Source organism: Oncorhynchus gorbuscha, linkage group LG15 (assembly GCF_021184085.1).
Source record: "Oncorhynchus gorbuscha isolate QuinsamMale2020 ecotype Even-year linkage group LG15, OgorEven_v1.0, whole genome shotgun sequence".
Taxonomy (NCBI): Eukaryota; Metazoa; Chordata; class Actinopteri; order Salmoniformes; family Salmonidae; genus Oncorhynchus; species Oncorhynchus gorbuscha.
The window spans coordinates 10,399,111-10,414,110 of record NC_060187.1 but is presented as its reverse complement, the minus strand read 5'-3'; the positions used below and the strand labels follow the sequence as shown (position 1 = coordinate 10,414,110).

General features: G+C 49.5%; 1 protein-coding gene across 2 annotated transcripts in view; it reads right to left on the bottom strand.

The window, feature by feature from the left end:
* The window catches only part of LOC123996601 (serine/threonine-protein kinase Nek7), a 147,032-nt gene that overhangs the window by 54,753 nt on the left and 77,279 nt on the right, over window positions 1-15,000 (bottom strand). For both annotated transcript variants that reach the window (XM_046300094.1, XM_046300095.1), the window contains one exon: window positions 11,222-11,332. In XM_046300094.1, the coding sequence (XP_046156050.1) occupies window positions 11,222-11,332 (111 nt within the window). The remainder of the gene's footprint in view (window positions 1-11,221; window positions 11,333-15,000) is intronic.

Here is a 15,000-nt window from a genome sequence, read left to right as displayed (position 1 = left end):
CGATTTTAAAAAATACGTTTTTTTTGTTGAGATATCAGTATAGTCGAAATACATGTGTTTTAAAGAGGAAAAAATAAACAAAATTCCACTCTGTGCACTATGCTTTTTGTTTCAGCGGTGAAGCTGTGAGAGGAGCAGGGGCCAGTGTTTCCGACACAGAGGATAAGAGAGAGAGAGAAAGTAGACAAACCGACTCACTCAAGTTAAACAAACTTGTTGATGTGATGGGTTATCTATCATCTCATCTGGTAATGTCTGTCTTGACTGCATAACATCTATAAAAGAAGCTAGCTAGCTACACTAGCCTGCTAAATTAGTTATTCAGCTAGCTAGCTACACTAGCCCGCTAAGTTCGTTATTCAGCTAGCTAGCTACACTAGCCCGCTAAGTTAATTATTCAGCTAGCTAGCTACACTAGCCCGCTAAGTTAGTTATTCAGCTAGCTAGCTACACTAGCCCGCTAAGTTAGTTATTCAGCTAGCTAGCTACACTAGCCCGCTAAGTTAGTTATCCAGCTAGCTAGCTACACTAGCCAGCTAAGTTAGTTATTCAGCTAGCTAGCTACACTAGCCCGCTAAGTTAGTTATCCAGATAGCTAGCTACACTAGCCAGCTAACTAGCTACACTCGCCAGCTAAGTTAGTTAGCCAGCTAGCTAGCTACACTAGCCAGTTAAGTAAGTTAGCCAGGCTAATGGAGACGATTTTTCTGCTTAATGTGTCCCTGTCTACAACAACTCCATTCATATGAAACAATAGCATACCTGATGGTTAATCATTGTAGCCTATTCCTTCTCATTTAGCCAACTTAATTGCGTAATTGTAATTGCATTTTTCATTGATTAGAAATCTCCCACTTTGGCCTCCCGAGTGGCACAGGGCTCTAAGGCACTGCATCGCAGTTCTAGAGACTTCACTAAAGACCCGGGTTCGATCCCGGGCTGTATCACAACCGGCTGTGATTGGGAGTCCCATAGGCACAATTGGCCCAACGTTGTCCGGGTTAGGGGAGGGTTTGGCCAGCATCGTCCGGGTTAGGGGGGAGTTTGACCCAGCGTTTCCCCCCTAAGGGTTTGGCCTAGCGTTGCCCTCTAAGGGTTTGGCCCAGCGTGGTCCGGGTTGGGGGGGGGGGGGGGGGTTTGGCCAAGCGTCACCTGGGTTAGGAGAGGGTTTGGCCCAGCGTCGTCCGGGTTAGGGAGGGGTTTGACCCAGCGTTGCCCCCCTAAGGGTCTGGCCTAGCGTTGCCCCCCTAAGGGTTTGTCCCAGCGTGGTCCGGGTTAGGGGGGGCTGTTCTGTGGGGAAAAGGCAGTTAACCCACTGTTCCCAGGCCGTCATTGAAAATAAGAATGTGTTCTTAACTGACTTGCCTGGTTAAATAAAGGTAAAATTAAAATAAAATTTAAAAAAGGGGGTGCAACTCAATATTAGGATTTTGTACAGTCAGTGTACACAAACTCTGCTGATCCTTAAAGCGCAACACACACACACACACACACACACACACACACACACACACACACACACACACACACACACACACACACACACACACACACACACACACACACACACACACACACACAAAACTAGTTAATATGATGCAGACCTCTCTCTCGTTCCCTGTTTCCCTCCCTCTCTCTCAATTCCAATCCTCTCTCTAACGGTTCTCTACCTCTTTTCCTCTACCCCCCTCTTTCTCTCATACCAAGGACCTTCTCATTTTCATTACGCTGCGGTGGAGCACATGAGTTCTCAGAAACAGAGAAAAGCAAAATGCTCACATCTGGTACATAGTTTCTCCATATATATGTAACCCGGTCACACACAAACTACAACCACACAACACACAATACCCCTGCCACCGTAACCCCCCCACCCTCTCAGCATGACCTCATTCTCTCCCAGATGTCACAGAAACAGTCACAGTGCGACAAGACTACCGGAAATCAACGGTCCTAGCCGCTGTCAACGGGCCTAGCCGCTGTCAACGGGCCTAGCCGCTGTCAACGGTCCTAGCCGCTGTCAACGGGCCTAGACGCTGTCAACGGGCCTAGACGCTGTCAACGGGCCTAGACTCTGTCAACGGGCCTAGACGCTGTCAACGGGCCTAGCCGTGTTCAACGGTCCTAGACGCTGTCAACGGTCCTAGACGCTGTCAACGGGCCTAGACGCTGTCAACGGGCCTAGCCGTGTTCAACGGGCCTAGACGCTGTCAACGGGCCTAGACGCTGTCAACGGGCCTAGAGGCTGTCAACGGGCCTAGAGGCTGTCAACGGGCTTAGACGCTGTCATCGGACCTAGCCGTTTTCATCGGACCTAGCCGTTTACAACAGTCCTAGCCGTTGTCAACAGTCCTAGCCGTGTTCAACAGTCCTAGCCGTTGTCAACAGTCCTAGCCGTGTTCAACAGTCCTAGCCGTGTTCAACAGTCCTAGCCGTTGTCAACAGTCCTAGCCGTTGTCAACAGTCCTAGCCGTTGTCAACAGTCCTAGCCGTGTTCAACAGTCCTAGCCGTTGTCAACAGTCCTAGCCGTTGTCAACAGTCCTAGCCGTTGTCAACAGTCCTAGCCGTTGTCAACAGTCCTAGCAGTGTTCAACAGTCCTAGCCGTGTTCAACAGTCCTAGCCGTGTTCAACAGTCCTAGCCGTGTTCAACAGTCCTAGCCGTGTTCAACAGTCCTAGCCGTTGTCAACAGTCCTAGCCGTGTTCAACAGTCCTAGCCGTGTTCAACAGTCCTAGCCGTGTTCAACAGTCCTAGCCGTGTTCAACAGTCCTAGCCGTGTTCAACAGTCCTAGCCGTTGTCAACAGTCCTAGCCGTGTTCAACAGTCCTAGCCGTTTTCAACAGTTCTAGCCGTGTTCAACAGTCCTAGCCGTGTTCAACAGTCCTAGCCGTGTTCAACAGTCCTAGCCGTGTTCAACAGCCCTAGCCGTGTTCAACAGTCCTAGCCGTGTTCAACAGCCCTAGCCGTGTTCAACAGTCCTAGCCGTGTTCAACAGTCCTAGCCGTTTTCAACAGTCCTAGCCGTGTTCAACAGTCCTAGCCGTGTTCAACAGTCCTAGCCGTGTTCAACAGTCCTAGCCGTTTTCAACAGTCCTAGCCGTGTTCAACAGTCCTAGCCGTGTTCAACAGTCCTAGCCGTGTTCAACAGCCCTAGCTGTTTTCAACAGTCCTTGTGCTTGTTGGGATACTGATTGTTAAACAATAGCAAACGGGAGAGTAGAGAGCGAGTGAGTTTGATCACATTGTTTTAAGAGTCCACATTTCCCCAGAAATGGACTCAACCGCACAAATGCCCGGCCGTCGGGTCTTCAGTCAACTGTTCGTTCCACAATTATTTTGTATATTTATTAACACTAGAACCGCTAAAGCAGTCATTTGACTGCTCATTTTATTTTTTATTTTTTTATTCTTTACTCTGCAATTTTTTAAGTCATGCCTCCCTCCGTCCACGACTTTTCCTAAATAAGTCACCATGAACCAATTCAGACGGGAGCTTCCTCCCTCTGACAGACGGGAGCTTCCTCCCTCTGTCAAAAATAAGACGCCTGCACAGCCGTTGTGCTCCATGAAGAATGACAAAACGAGGACACAAAGAGAAAACCTGAGACTATTACGCATGACAACCAAACAAAGCTATGTCAAAGATGTGTGAAAGTTAGGAAAATGGCGTCTACTGTTAGGACAAAGGATAACAGCTAAATGGAAGCCATTGGTGAAGACAAGCAGGAGCAATAATAATAATAATAATAATAATAATAATCATAATAATAACGACAATAATAATCATCATAATAATAACGACAATAATAATAATAATAATAACAATAATGACAATAATAATAATAATGACAATAATAATAATAATAATCATAATGACAATAATAATAATAATGACAATAATAATAATAATGACAATAATAATAATAATAATAATAATGACAATAATAATAATAATAACGACAATAATAATAATAATAATGACAATAATAATAATGATAATGACAATAATAATAATGATAATGACAATAATAATAATGACAATAATAATAATAATAATAATGACAATAATAATAATCTTAATAATAACGACAATAATAATAATAATAATAATAATAATAATGACAATAATAATAATAATCATCATAATAATGACAATAATAATAATCATAATAATAATGACAATAATAATAATGATAATGACAATAATAATAATGATAATGACAATAATAATAATGACAATAATAATAATAATAATAATGACAATAATAATCATCTTAATAATAACGACAATAATAATAATAATAATAACAATAATGACAATAATAATAATACTAATGACAATAATAATAATACTAATGACAATAATAATAATACTAATGACAATAATAATAATACTAATGACAATAATAATAATACTAATGACAATAATAATAATAATAATAATGACAATAATAATAATAATAATAATGACAATAATAATAATAATAATGATAATAATAATAATAATGACAATAATAATAATAATAATGACAATAATAATAATAATAATGACAATAATAATAATAATAATAATGACAATAATAATAATAATAATAATAATGACAATAATGATAATAATAATGACAATAATAATAATAATAATAATAATAATGACAATAATAATAATAATGACAATAATAATAATAATAATAATGACAATAATAATAATGACAATAATAATAATATTAATGACAATAATAATAATGACAATAATAGTAATAATAATGACAATAATAATAATAATAATGACAATAACGGATGATTTTTGACTGCTGTCATATCGACACTTATATTCATTAAAGCTTCATTATTGCTTTTGTACTGAATGTCACTATTTATCAAGGCTACTTGGCCCTTATGAGGATGTTTAGGCTACGGATGTTTTCATCATTTGCCCTGGCATCTTGATGGTTGGGGTATTTATTTTTGTCATGATAAAATGAAGCTGTTACCCTGTCCCTTTCTGTTTCATGGTCGTATCAAATGTTCTCCAGAAATGCAATTCATTGAACGCTGCAAATTAGTATTTTTTCACCATAGGATATATGACATGTATTAATTACACTGTTAGACTGGGACAGTCAGAATGAGGGTCTGTAGAGTGGGACAGTCAGAATGAGGGTCTGTTAGACTGGGACAGTCAGAATGAGGGTCTGTTAGACTGGGACAGTCAGAATGAGGGTCTGTTAGACTGGGACAGTCAGAATGAGGGTCTGTAGACTGGGACAGTCAGAATGAGGGTCTGTAGACTGGGACAGTCAGAATGAGGGTCTGTAGAGTGGGAGAGTCAGAATGAGGGTCTGTAGAGTGGGACAGTCAGAATGAGGGTCTGTCGAGGACCAGCATATTAATTACACTGTTAGACTGGGACAGTCAGAATGAGGGTCTGTAGAGTGGGACAGTCAGAATGAGGGTCTGTAGACTGGGACAGTCAGAATGAGGGTCTGTAGAGTGGGACAGTCAGAATGAGGGTCTGTAGACTGGGACAGTCAGAATGAGGGTCTGTAGACTGGGACAGTCAGAATGAGGGTCTGTAGACTGGGACAGTCAGAATGAGGGTCTGTAGACTGGGACAGTCAGAATGAGGGTCTGTAGAGTGGGAGAGTCAGAATGAGGGTCTGTAGAGTGGGACAGTCAGAATGAGGGTCTGTCGAGGACCAGCATATTAATTACACTGTTAGACTGGGACAGTCAGAATGAGGGTCTGTAGAGTGGGACAGTCAGAATGAGGGTCTGTAGACTGGGACAGTCAGAATGAGGGTCTGTAGAGTGGGACAGTCAGAATGAGGGTCTGTAGACTGGGACAGTCAGAATGAGGGTCTGTAGACTGGGACAGTCAGAATGAGGGTCTGTAGACTGGGACAGTCAGAATGAGGGTCTGTAGAGTGGGACAGTCAGAATGAGGGTCTGTTAGACTGGGACAGTCAGAATGAGGGTCTGTAGACTGGGACAGTCAGAATGAGGGTCTGTTAGACTGGGACAGTCAGAATGAGGGTCTGTTAGACTGGGACAGTCAGAATGAGGGTCTGTTAGACTGGGACAGTCAGAATGAGGGTCTGTTAGACTGGGACAGTCAGAATGAGGGTCTGTAGACTGGGACAGTCAGAATGAGGGTCTGTAGAGTGGGACAGTCAGAATGAGGGTCTGTAGAGTGGGACAGTCAGAATGAGGGTCTGTAGAGTGGGACAGTCAGAATGAGGGTCTGTCGAGGACCAGCATATTAATTACACTGTTAGACTGGGACAGTCAGAATGAGGGTCTGTAGACTGGGACAGTCAGAATGAGGGTCTGTAGACTGGGACAGTCAGAATGAGGGTCTGTAGACTGGGACAGTCAGAATGAGGGTCTGTAGACTGGGACAGTCAGAATGAGGGTCTGTAGACTGGGACAGTCAGAATGAGGGTCTGTAGACTGGGACAGTCAGAATGAGGGTCTGTAGACTGGGACAGTCAGAATGAGGGTCTGTAGACTGGGACAGTCAGAATGAGGGTCTGTAGACTGGGACAGTCAGAATGAGGGTCTGTAGACTGGGACAGTCAGAATGAGGGTCTGTAGACTGGGACAGTCAGAATGAGGGTCTGTAGACTGGGACAGTCAGAATGAGGGTCTGTAGACTGGGACAGTCAGAATGAGGGTCTGTAGACTGGGACAGTCAGAATGAGGGTCTGTAGACTGGGACAGTCAGAATGAGGGTCTGTAGACTGGGACAGTCAGAATGAGGGTCTGTAGACTGGGACAGTCAGAATGAGGGTCTGTAGACTGGGACAGTCAGAATGAGGGTCTGTAGACTGGGACAGTCAGAATGAGGGTCTGTAGACTGGGACAGTCAGAATGAGGGTCTGTAGACTGGGACAGTCAGAATGAGGGTCTGTAGACTGGGACAGTCAGAATGAGGGTCTGTAGACTGGGACAGTCAGAATGAGGGTCTGTAGACTGGGACAGTCAGAATGAGGGTCTGTAGACTGGGACAGTCAGAATGAGGGTCTGTAGACTGGGACAGTCAGAATGAGGGTCTGTCGACTGGGACAGTCAGAATGAGGGTCTGTAGACTGGGACAGTCAGAATGAGGGTCTGTAGACTGGGACAGTCTGTAGAGTGGGAATGAGGGTCTGTTAGACTGGGACAGTCAGAATGAGGGTCTGTAGAGTGGGACAGTCAGAATGAGGGTCTGTAGAGTGGGACAGTCAGAATGAGGGTCTGTAGAGTGGGACAGTCAGAATGAGGGTCTGTCGAGGACCAGCATATTAATTACACTGTTAGACTGGGACAGTCAGAATGAGGGTCTGTAGAGTGGGACAGTCAGAATGAGGGTCTGTAGAGTGGGACAGTCAGAATGAGGGTCTGTAGAGTGGGACAGTCAGAATGAGGGTCTGTCTGTTAGATTGGGACAGTCAGAATGAGGGTCAGGCATATTAATTACACTGTTAGACTGGGACAGTCAGAATGAGGGTCTGTAGAGTGGGACAGTCAGAATGAGGGTCTGTAGAGTGGGACAGTCAGAATGAGGGTCTGTCAGAATGAGGGTCTGTGGGACAGTCAGAATGAGGGTCTGTCGAGGACCAGCATATTAATTACACTGTTACTGGGACTGGGACAGTAGACTGGGACAGAATGAGGGTCTGTCGAGGACCAGCATATTAATTACACTATTAGACTGGGACAGTCAGAATGAGGGTCTGTAGAGTGGGACAGTCAGAATGAGGGTCTGTAGAGTGGGACAGTCAGAATGAGGGTCTGTAGAGTGGGACAGTCAGAATGAGGGTCTGTTAGATTGGGACAGTCAGAATGAGGGTCTGTCGAGGACCAGCATATTAATTACACTGTTAGACTGGGACAGTCAGAATGAGGGTCTGTAGAGTGGGACAGTCAGAATGAGGGTCTGTAGAGTGGGACAGTCAGAATGAGGGTACAATGTTAGACTGGGACAGTCAGAATGAGGGTCTGTAGAGTGGGACAGTCAGAATGAGGGTCTGTAGAGTGGGACAGTCAGAATGAGGGTCTGTAGAGTGGGACAGTCAGAATGAGGGTCTGTCGAGGACCAGCATATTAATTACACTGTTAGACTGGGACAGTCAGAATGAGGGTCTGTAGACTGGGACAGTCAGAATGAGGGTCTGTCGAGGACCAGCATATTAATTACACTATTAGACTGGGACAGTCAGAATGAGGGTCTGTAGAGTGGGACAGTCAGAATGAGGGTCTGTAGAGTGGGACAGTCAGAATGAGGGTCTGTAGAGTGGGACAGTCAGAATGAGGGTCTGTAGAGTGGGACAGTCAGAATGAGGGTCTGTAGAGTGGGACAGTCAGAATGAGGGTCTGTAGAGTGGGACAGTCGGAATGAGGGTCTGTCGAGGACCAGCATATTAATTACAATGTTAGACTGGGACAGTCAGAATGAGGGTCTGTAGAGTGGGACAGTCAGAATGAGGGTCTGTAGAGTGGGACAGTCAGAATGAGGGTCTGTAGAGTGGGACAGTCAGAATGAGGGTCTGTAGAGTGGGACAGTCAGAATGAGGGTCTGTCGAGGACCAGCATATTAATTACACTGTTAGACTGGGACAGTCAGAATGAGGGTCTGTAGACTGGGACAGTCAGAATGAGGGTCTGTCGAGGACCAGCATATTAATTACACTATTAGACTGGGACAGTCAGAATGAGGGTCTGTAGACTGGGACAGTCAGAATGAGGGTCTGTAGAGTGGGACAGTCAGAATGAGGGTCTGTAGAGTGGGACAGTCAGAATGAGGGTCTGTAGAGTGGGACAGTCAGAATGAGGGTCTTTCGAGGACCAGCATATTAATTACACTGTTAGACTGGGACAGTCAGAATGAGGGTCTGTAGAGTGGGACAGTCAGAATGAGGGTCTGTAGAGTGGGACAGTCAGAATGAGGGTCTGTCGAGGACCAGCATATTAATTACACTGTTAGACTGGGACAGTCAGAATGAGGGTCTGTAGAGTGGGACAGTCAGAATGAGGGTCTGTAGAGTGGGACAGTCAGAATGAGGGTCTGTAGAGTGGGACAGTCAGAATGAGGGTCTGTAGAGTGGGACAGTCAGAATGAGGGTCTGTCGAGGACCAGCATATCAATTATACTGTTAGACTGGGACAGTCCGGGTACAGTATGTCTGTCTAGCAGTGTGTGTGTGTGTGTGTGTGTGTGTGTGTGTGTGTGTGTGTGTGTGTGTGTGTGTGTGTGTGTGTGTGTGTGTGTGTGTGTGTGTGTGTGTGTGTGTGTGTGTGTGTGTGTGTGTGTTTACGTCCGTCCGGGTACAGTATGTCTTTCTAGCAGTGTGTGTGTGTGTGTGTGTGTGTGTGTGTGTGTGTGTGTGTGTGTGTGTGTGTGTGTGTGTGTGTGTGTGTGTGTGTGTGTGTGTGTGTGTGTGTGTGTGTGTGTGAGAGATAGAGAGACCTTGGCCCACAGCCAAACAAAGGCAGCATGGTGAGCCATTCTTCTCCTTGCCCTGTCATTAGCATATCAGATCAGAGGAGTGTTTGATGTCAATGGTGGAGCGGCACAAAGACCTCCTCGTCTTCCACTACAATCACTGCTCACACAATATTATGGAGTTACATGCAAATCAAGGGCCATTTGATTTGATTTGATTGCTAAGACGGTCAGGGAGGGAAAGGAAGGGAAATAAGGGGGAAGACCATGTTAATTCCATCCAGGGCCTCTGTTTACATATGGCACCACAGTGTGACTACACTGTATTTTCTTCATAATGGGTGGGGGGTGATGCCAGCCTCTGGACTGGCAATGTCTAATGAGGAAAACAGAGGGAGAGAGACAGGAACAGAGTGGTACACAGAGGCAGAGTGGTGAGGGTGTGTGCGTTTGTGTTTCAGTGCGTGTTTGTGTGTGTCTGTGTTTGTTTGTGTGCGTATGTTTGTGTTTCAGTGTGTGTATGTGTGTTTATTTATGTTTGTGTGTGTGTGTGTTTGTTTGTTTGTTTTTCAGTGTGAGTGGCCGACAACATTGGTCAATTGCAGTGTGAGACAGCGTTGGTCATTTGCAGTGTAAGACAGCGTTGGTCATTTGCAGTGAGACATCGTTGGTCATTCGCAGTGAGAGAGTGTTGGTCATTTGCAGTGGGCGACAGCGTTGGTCATTTGCAGTGGGCGACAGCGTTGGTCATTTGCAGTGGGCGACAGCGTTGGTCATTTGCAGTGGGCGACAGCGTTGGTCATTTGCAGCGAGAGAGCGTTGGTTGGACATTGTGCTGCAGTAGATGAGTGCTTGTTGAGCTGCTCTGCCCAGGGTTTTACATACATACCACTCATTTTACACTGGCATGCTGTGAATACTGTGGTGGAGAGTATATATGGGAGATTTCAGCTCTGATATTTCTAACATATTTGACAGGTTAATGCAACAAACTTAATTAGATCACCAGGGCGGATCCCTAAAGTGGATCACCGTTGATGATCATCACCAGAGACGATGACCATCGTGTGGTTCTCTGGAGCTCAGTTGGTAGAGCATGTCAGTTGCAACACTACGATAGTGGGTTTGATTCCCGGGACCAGCCGTGCATAGAATGTATACACGCATTACTGTACGTAGCTTTGGATAAAAGCGTCTGCTTAATGGCATTTATTATAGATTATGGGCTAGTAGATCACCAGGATGGGCTAGTACATCACCAGGATGGGCTAGTACATCACCAGGATGGGCTAGTACATCACCAGGACGGGCTAGTACATCACCAGGATGGGCTAGTACATCACCAGGATGGGCTAGTACATCACCAGGACGGGCTAGTAGATCACCAGGATGGGCTAGTACATCACCAGGACGGGCTAGTACATCACCAGGATGGGCTAGTAGATCACCAGGACGGGCTAGTACGTCACCAGGACGGGCTAGTACATCACCAGGACGGGCTAGTACGTCACCAGGACGGGCTAGTACGTCACCAGGACGGGCTAGTACATCACCAGGACGGGCTAGTAGATCACCAGGACGGGCTAGTACATCACCAGGACGGGCTAGTACATCACCAGGACGGGCTAGTACATCACAAGGACGGGCTAGTACATCACCAGGACGGGCTAGTCCATCACCAGGACGGGCTAGTACGTCACCAGGACGGGCTAGTACATCACCAGGACGGGCTAGTACGTCATCAGGATGGATCCCAGTGAGGAAGACTGACCTGTGTAGGACCACCAGATCTCTTACCTTGATCATCCGGGAGAGGTCCCCAGCATCAGCCAGCTCCAACACAATGTTCAGCTCGTTCTCCTCAATAAATGATGCATGGTACTTGATCACGTTGGGGTGGTTCAGTTGCTGTACGAGAGGGAAAGAAAGGGAGGGGGAGGGAGAGAAAGGGAGGGAGGGAGGGAGGGGGGAGAGAAAGGGAGGGAGGGAGGAAGAGAAAGGGAGGGAGGGGGAGAGAAAGGGAGGGAGGGGGAGAGAAAGGGAGGGAGGGGGAGAGAAAGGGAGGGAGGGAGGAGAGAAAGGGAGGGAGAGGGGGAGAGAAATGGAGGGAGGAGAGAAAGGGAGGGAGGGAGGAGAGAAAGGGAGGGAGAGGGGGAGAGAAAGGGAGGGAGGAGAGAAAGGGAGGGAGGGAGGAGAGAAAGGGAGGGGAGGGAGGAGAGGGAAGGGGAGGGGGAGAGAAAGTGAGGGAGGAGAGAAGGGAGGGAGGAGAGAAAGGGAGGGAGGGAGGGAGGAGAGAAAGGGAGGGAGAGGGGGAGAGAACGGGAGGGAGGGGGAGAGAAAGGGGGGAGGGAGGGGGAGAGAAAGGGAGGGAGAGGGGGAGAGAAAGGGAGGGAGAGGGGGAGAGAAAGGGAGGGAGAGGGGGAGAGAGAAAGGGAGGGAGGAGAGAAAGGGAGGGAGGGAAAGGGAGGAGAGAAAGGGAGGGAGGGAAGAGAGAAAGGGAGGGAGGGGGAGAGAAAGGGAGGGAGGGGGAGAGAAAGGGAGGGAGGGGGAGAGAAAGGGAGGGAGGAGAGAATGGGATGGAGGGAGGAGAGAAAGGGAGGGAGGGGGAGAGAAAGGGAGGAGGGAAGAGAGAAAGGGAGGGAGGGGGAAGAGAGAAAGGGAGGGAGGGGGGAGATAAAGGGAGGGAGGGGGAGAGAAAGGGAGGGAGGGGGGGGAGAGAAAGGGAGGGAGAGGGGGAGAGAAAGGGAGGGAGACACACTCCAGCTGTATTATTGGATAAGGGTTGCAGCTCTGAGAGCCATCCCTGTCTGCCTCTCTCCCCGTCGTCTGCCTCTCTCCCCGTCGTCTGCCTCTCTCCCCGTCGTCTGCCTCTCTCCCCGTCGTCTGCCTCTCTCCCCGTCGTCTGCCTCTCTCCCCGTCGTCTGCCTCTCTCCCCGTCGTCTGCCTCTCTCCCCGTCGTCTGCCTCTCTCCCCGTCGTCTGCCTCTCCTCTCTCCCCGTCTGTCTGCCTCTCTCTCCCCGTCGTCTGCCTCTCTCCCCGTCTGTCTCCTCTCTCCCCGTCGTCTGCCTCTCTCCCCGTCTTCGCCTCTCTCTCTCCCCGTCTGTCTCTCTCTCCCCGTCTGTCTCTCTCTCCCCGTCTGTCTCTCTCTCCCCGTCTGTCTCTCTCTCCCCGTCTGTCTCTCTCTCCCCTGTCTGTCCCCGTCTCCCCGTCTGTCTCTCTCCCCGTCTGTCTCTCTCCCGTCTGTCTCTCTCCCCGTCTGTCTCTGTCTCTTGTCTGTCTCTCTCCCGTCTGTCTCTCTCCCGTTTGTCTGTCTCTCTCCCCGTCTGTCTCTCTCCCCGTCTGTCTCTCTCCCCGTCTGTCTCTCTCCCCGTCTGTCTCTCTCCCCGTCTGTCTCTCTCCCTGTCTGTCTCTCTCCCTGTCTTCACCTCTCTCCCCGTCTGTCTCTCTCCCCGTCTGTCTCTCTCCCCGTCTGTCTCTCTCCCCGTCTGTCTCTCTCCCCGTCTGTCTCTCTCCCCGTCTGTCTCTCTCCCCGTCTGTCTCTCTCCCTCCCCGTTTGTCTCCCCGTCTGTCTCTCTCCCCGTCTGTCTCTCTCCCCGTCTGTCTCTCTCCCCGTCTGTCTCTCTGTCACCTCTCTCCCCGTCTGTCTCTCTCCCCCCTGTCTTCCGTCTGTCTCTCTCCCCGTCTGTCTCTCTCCCCGTCTGTCTCTCCCCGTCTGTCTCTCTCCCCGTCTTCGCCTCTCTCCCCGTCTTCGCCTCTCTCCCCTGTCTTCGCTCTCTCGTCTCCCGTCTTCGCCTCTCTCCCGTCTGTCTCTCTCCCCGTCTGTCTCTCTCCCCGTCTGTCTCTCTCCCCGTCTGTCTCTCTCCCCGTTCTGTCTCTCTCTCTCTCCCCGTCTGTCTCTCTCCCCGTCTGTCTCTCTCCCCGTCTGTCTCTCTCCCCGTCTGTCTCTCTCCCCGTCTGTCTCTCTCCCGTCTGTCTCTCTCCCCGTCTGTCTCTCTCTGTCTCTCTCCCCGTCTGTCTCTCTCCCCGTCTCTCCCCGTCTGTCTCCCCGTCTGTCTGTCTCTCTCCCCCTGTCTGTCTCTCTCCCGTCTGTCTGTCTCTCTCCCCTGTCTGTCTCTCTCCCGTCTGTCTGTCTGTCTCTCTCCCCGTCTGTCTCTCTGTCTGTCTGTCTCTCTCCCGTCTGTCTCTCTCTCCCGTCTGTCCCCGTCTGTCTCTCTCCCCTGTCTGTCTCTCCCCTGTCTGTCTCTCTCCCTGTCTGTCTCTCTCCCTGTCTGTCTCTCTCCCCGTCTGTCTCTCTCCCCGTCTGTCTCTCTCCCCGTCTGTCTCCCCGTCTGTCTCTCTCCCCGTCTGTCTCTCTCCCCGTCTGTCTCTCTCCCCCTGTCTCTCCCGTCTGTCTCTCTCCCCGTCTGTCTCTCTCCCCGTCTCTCTCTCGTCCGTCTGTCTCTCTCCCCGTCTTTCTCTCTCCCTCTCCCTGTCTGTCTCTCTCCCCTGTCTTCGCCTCTCTCCCCGTCTGTCTCTCTCCCCGTCTGTCTCTCTCCCCGTCTGTCTCTCTCTCCCCGTCTGTCTCTCCCTGTCTGTCTCTCTCCCCGTCTGTCTCTCTCCCCGTCTTCTGTCTCTCTCCCCCTGTCTCTCTCCCCGTCTGTCTCTCTCCCCGTCTGTCTGTCTCTCTCCCCGTCTGTCTCTCTCCCGTCTGTCTCTCTCCCCGTCTTCCACGTCTCTCTCCCCGTCTCTCTCCCCGTCTGTCTCTCTCCCCGTCTTCGCCTCTCCCCGTCTGTCTCTCTTCTGTCTCTCTCCCCTCTGTCTCTCCCCGTCTGTCTCTCTCCCTTCTGCCTCTTCTCCCCGTCTGTCTCTCTCCTCCGTCTGTCTCTCTCCCCGTCTGTCTCTCTCCCCGTCTGTCTCTCTCCCCGTCTGTCTCTCTCTCTCTGTCTCCCCGTCTGTCTCTCTCCCCGTCTGTCTCTCTCCCCGTCTTCACCTCTCTCCCCGTCTTCACCTCTCTCCCCGTCTTCACCTCTCTCCCCGTCTTCGTCTGTCTCTCTCCCCGTCTTCGCTCTCTCCCGTCGTCTTCGTCCTCTCTCCCCGTCTCTCTCCCCGTCTGTCTCTCTCCCCGTCTGTCTCTCTCCCCGTCTGTCTCTCTCCCCGTCTGTCTCTCTCCCCGTCTGTCTCTCTCCCCGTCTGTCTCTCTCCCCGTCTGTCTCTCTCCCCGTCTGTCTCTCTCCCTGTCTTCACCTGTCTCTCTCCCCGTCTGTCTCTCTCCCTGTCTTCACCTGTCTCGCTCCCCGTCTGTCTCGTCTCTCTCTCCCCGTCTGTCTCTCTCTCCCCGTCTGTCTGTCTCTCTCCCCTGTCTGTCTCTCTCCCCGTCTGTCTCTCTCCCCGTCTTCTGCTCTCCCCTCTCCCGTCTGTCTCCCCGTCTGTCTTCGTCTGTCCTCTCCCCGTCTTCACTCTCTCCCCGTCTTCACCTCTCCCCGTCTTCACGTCTGTCTCTCTCCCCGTCTGTCTTCACCTGTCTCTCCCCCTGTCTTCACCTCTCTCCCCGTCTGCCTCTCTCCCTGTCTTCACCTGTCTCTCTCCCCGTCTGTCTC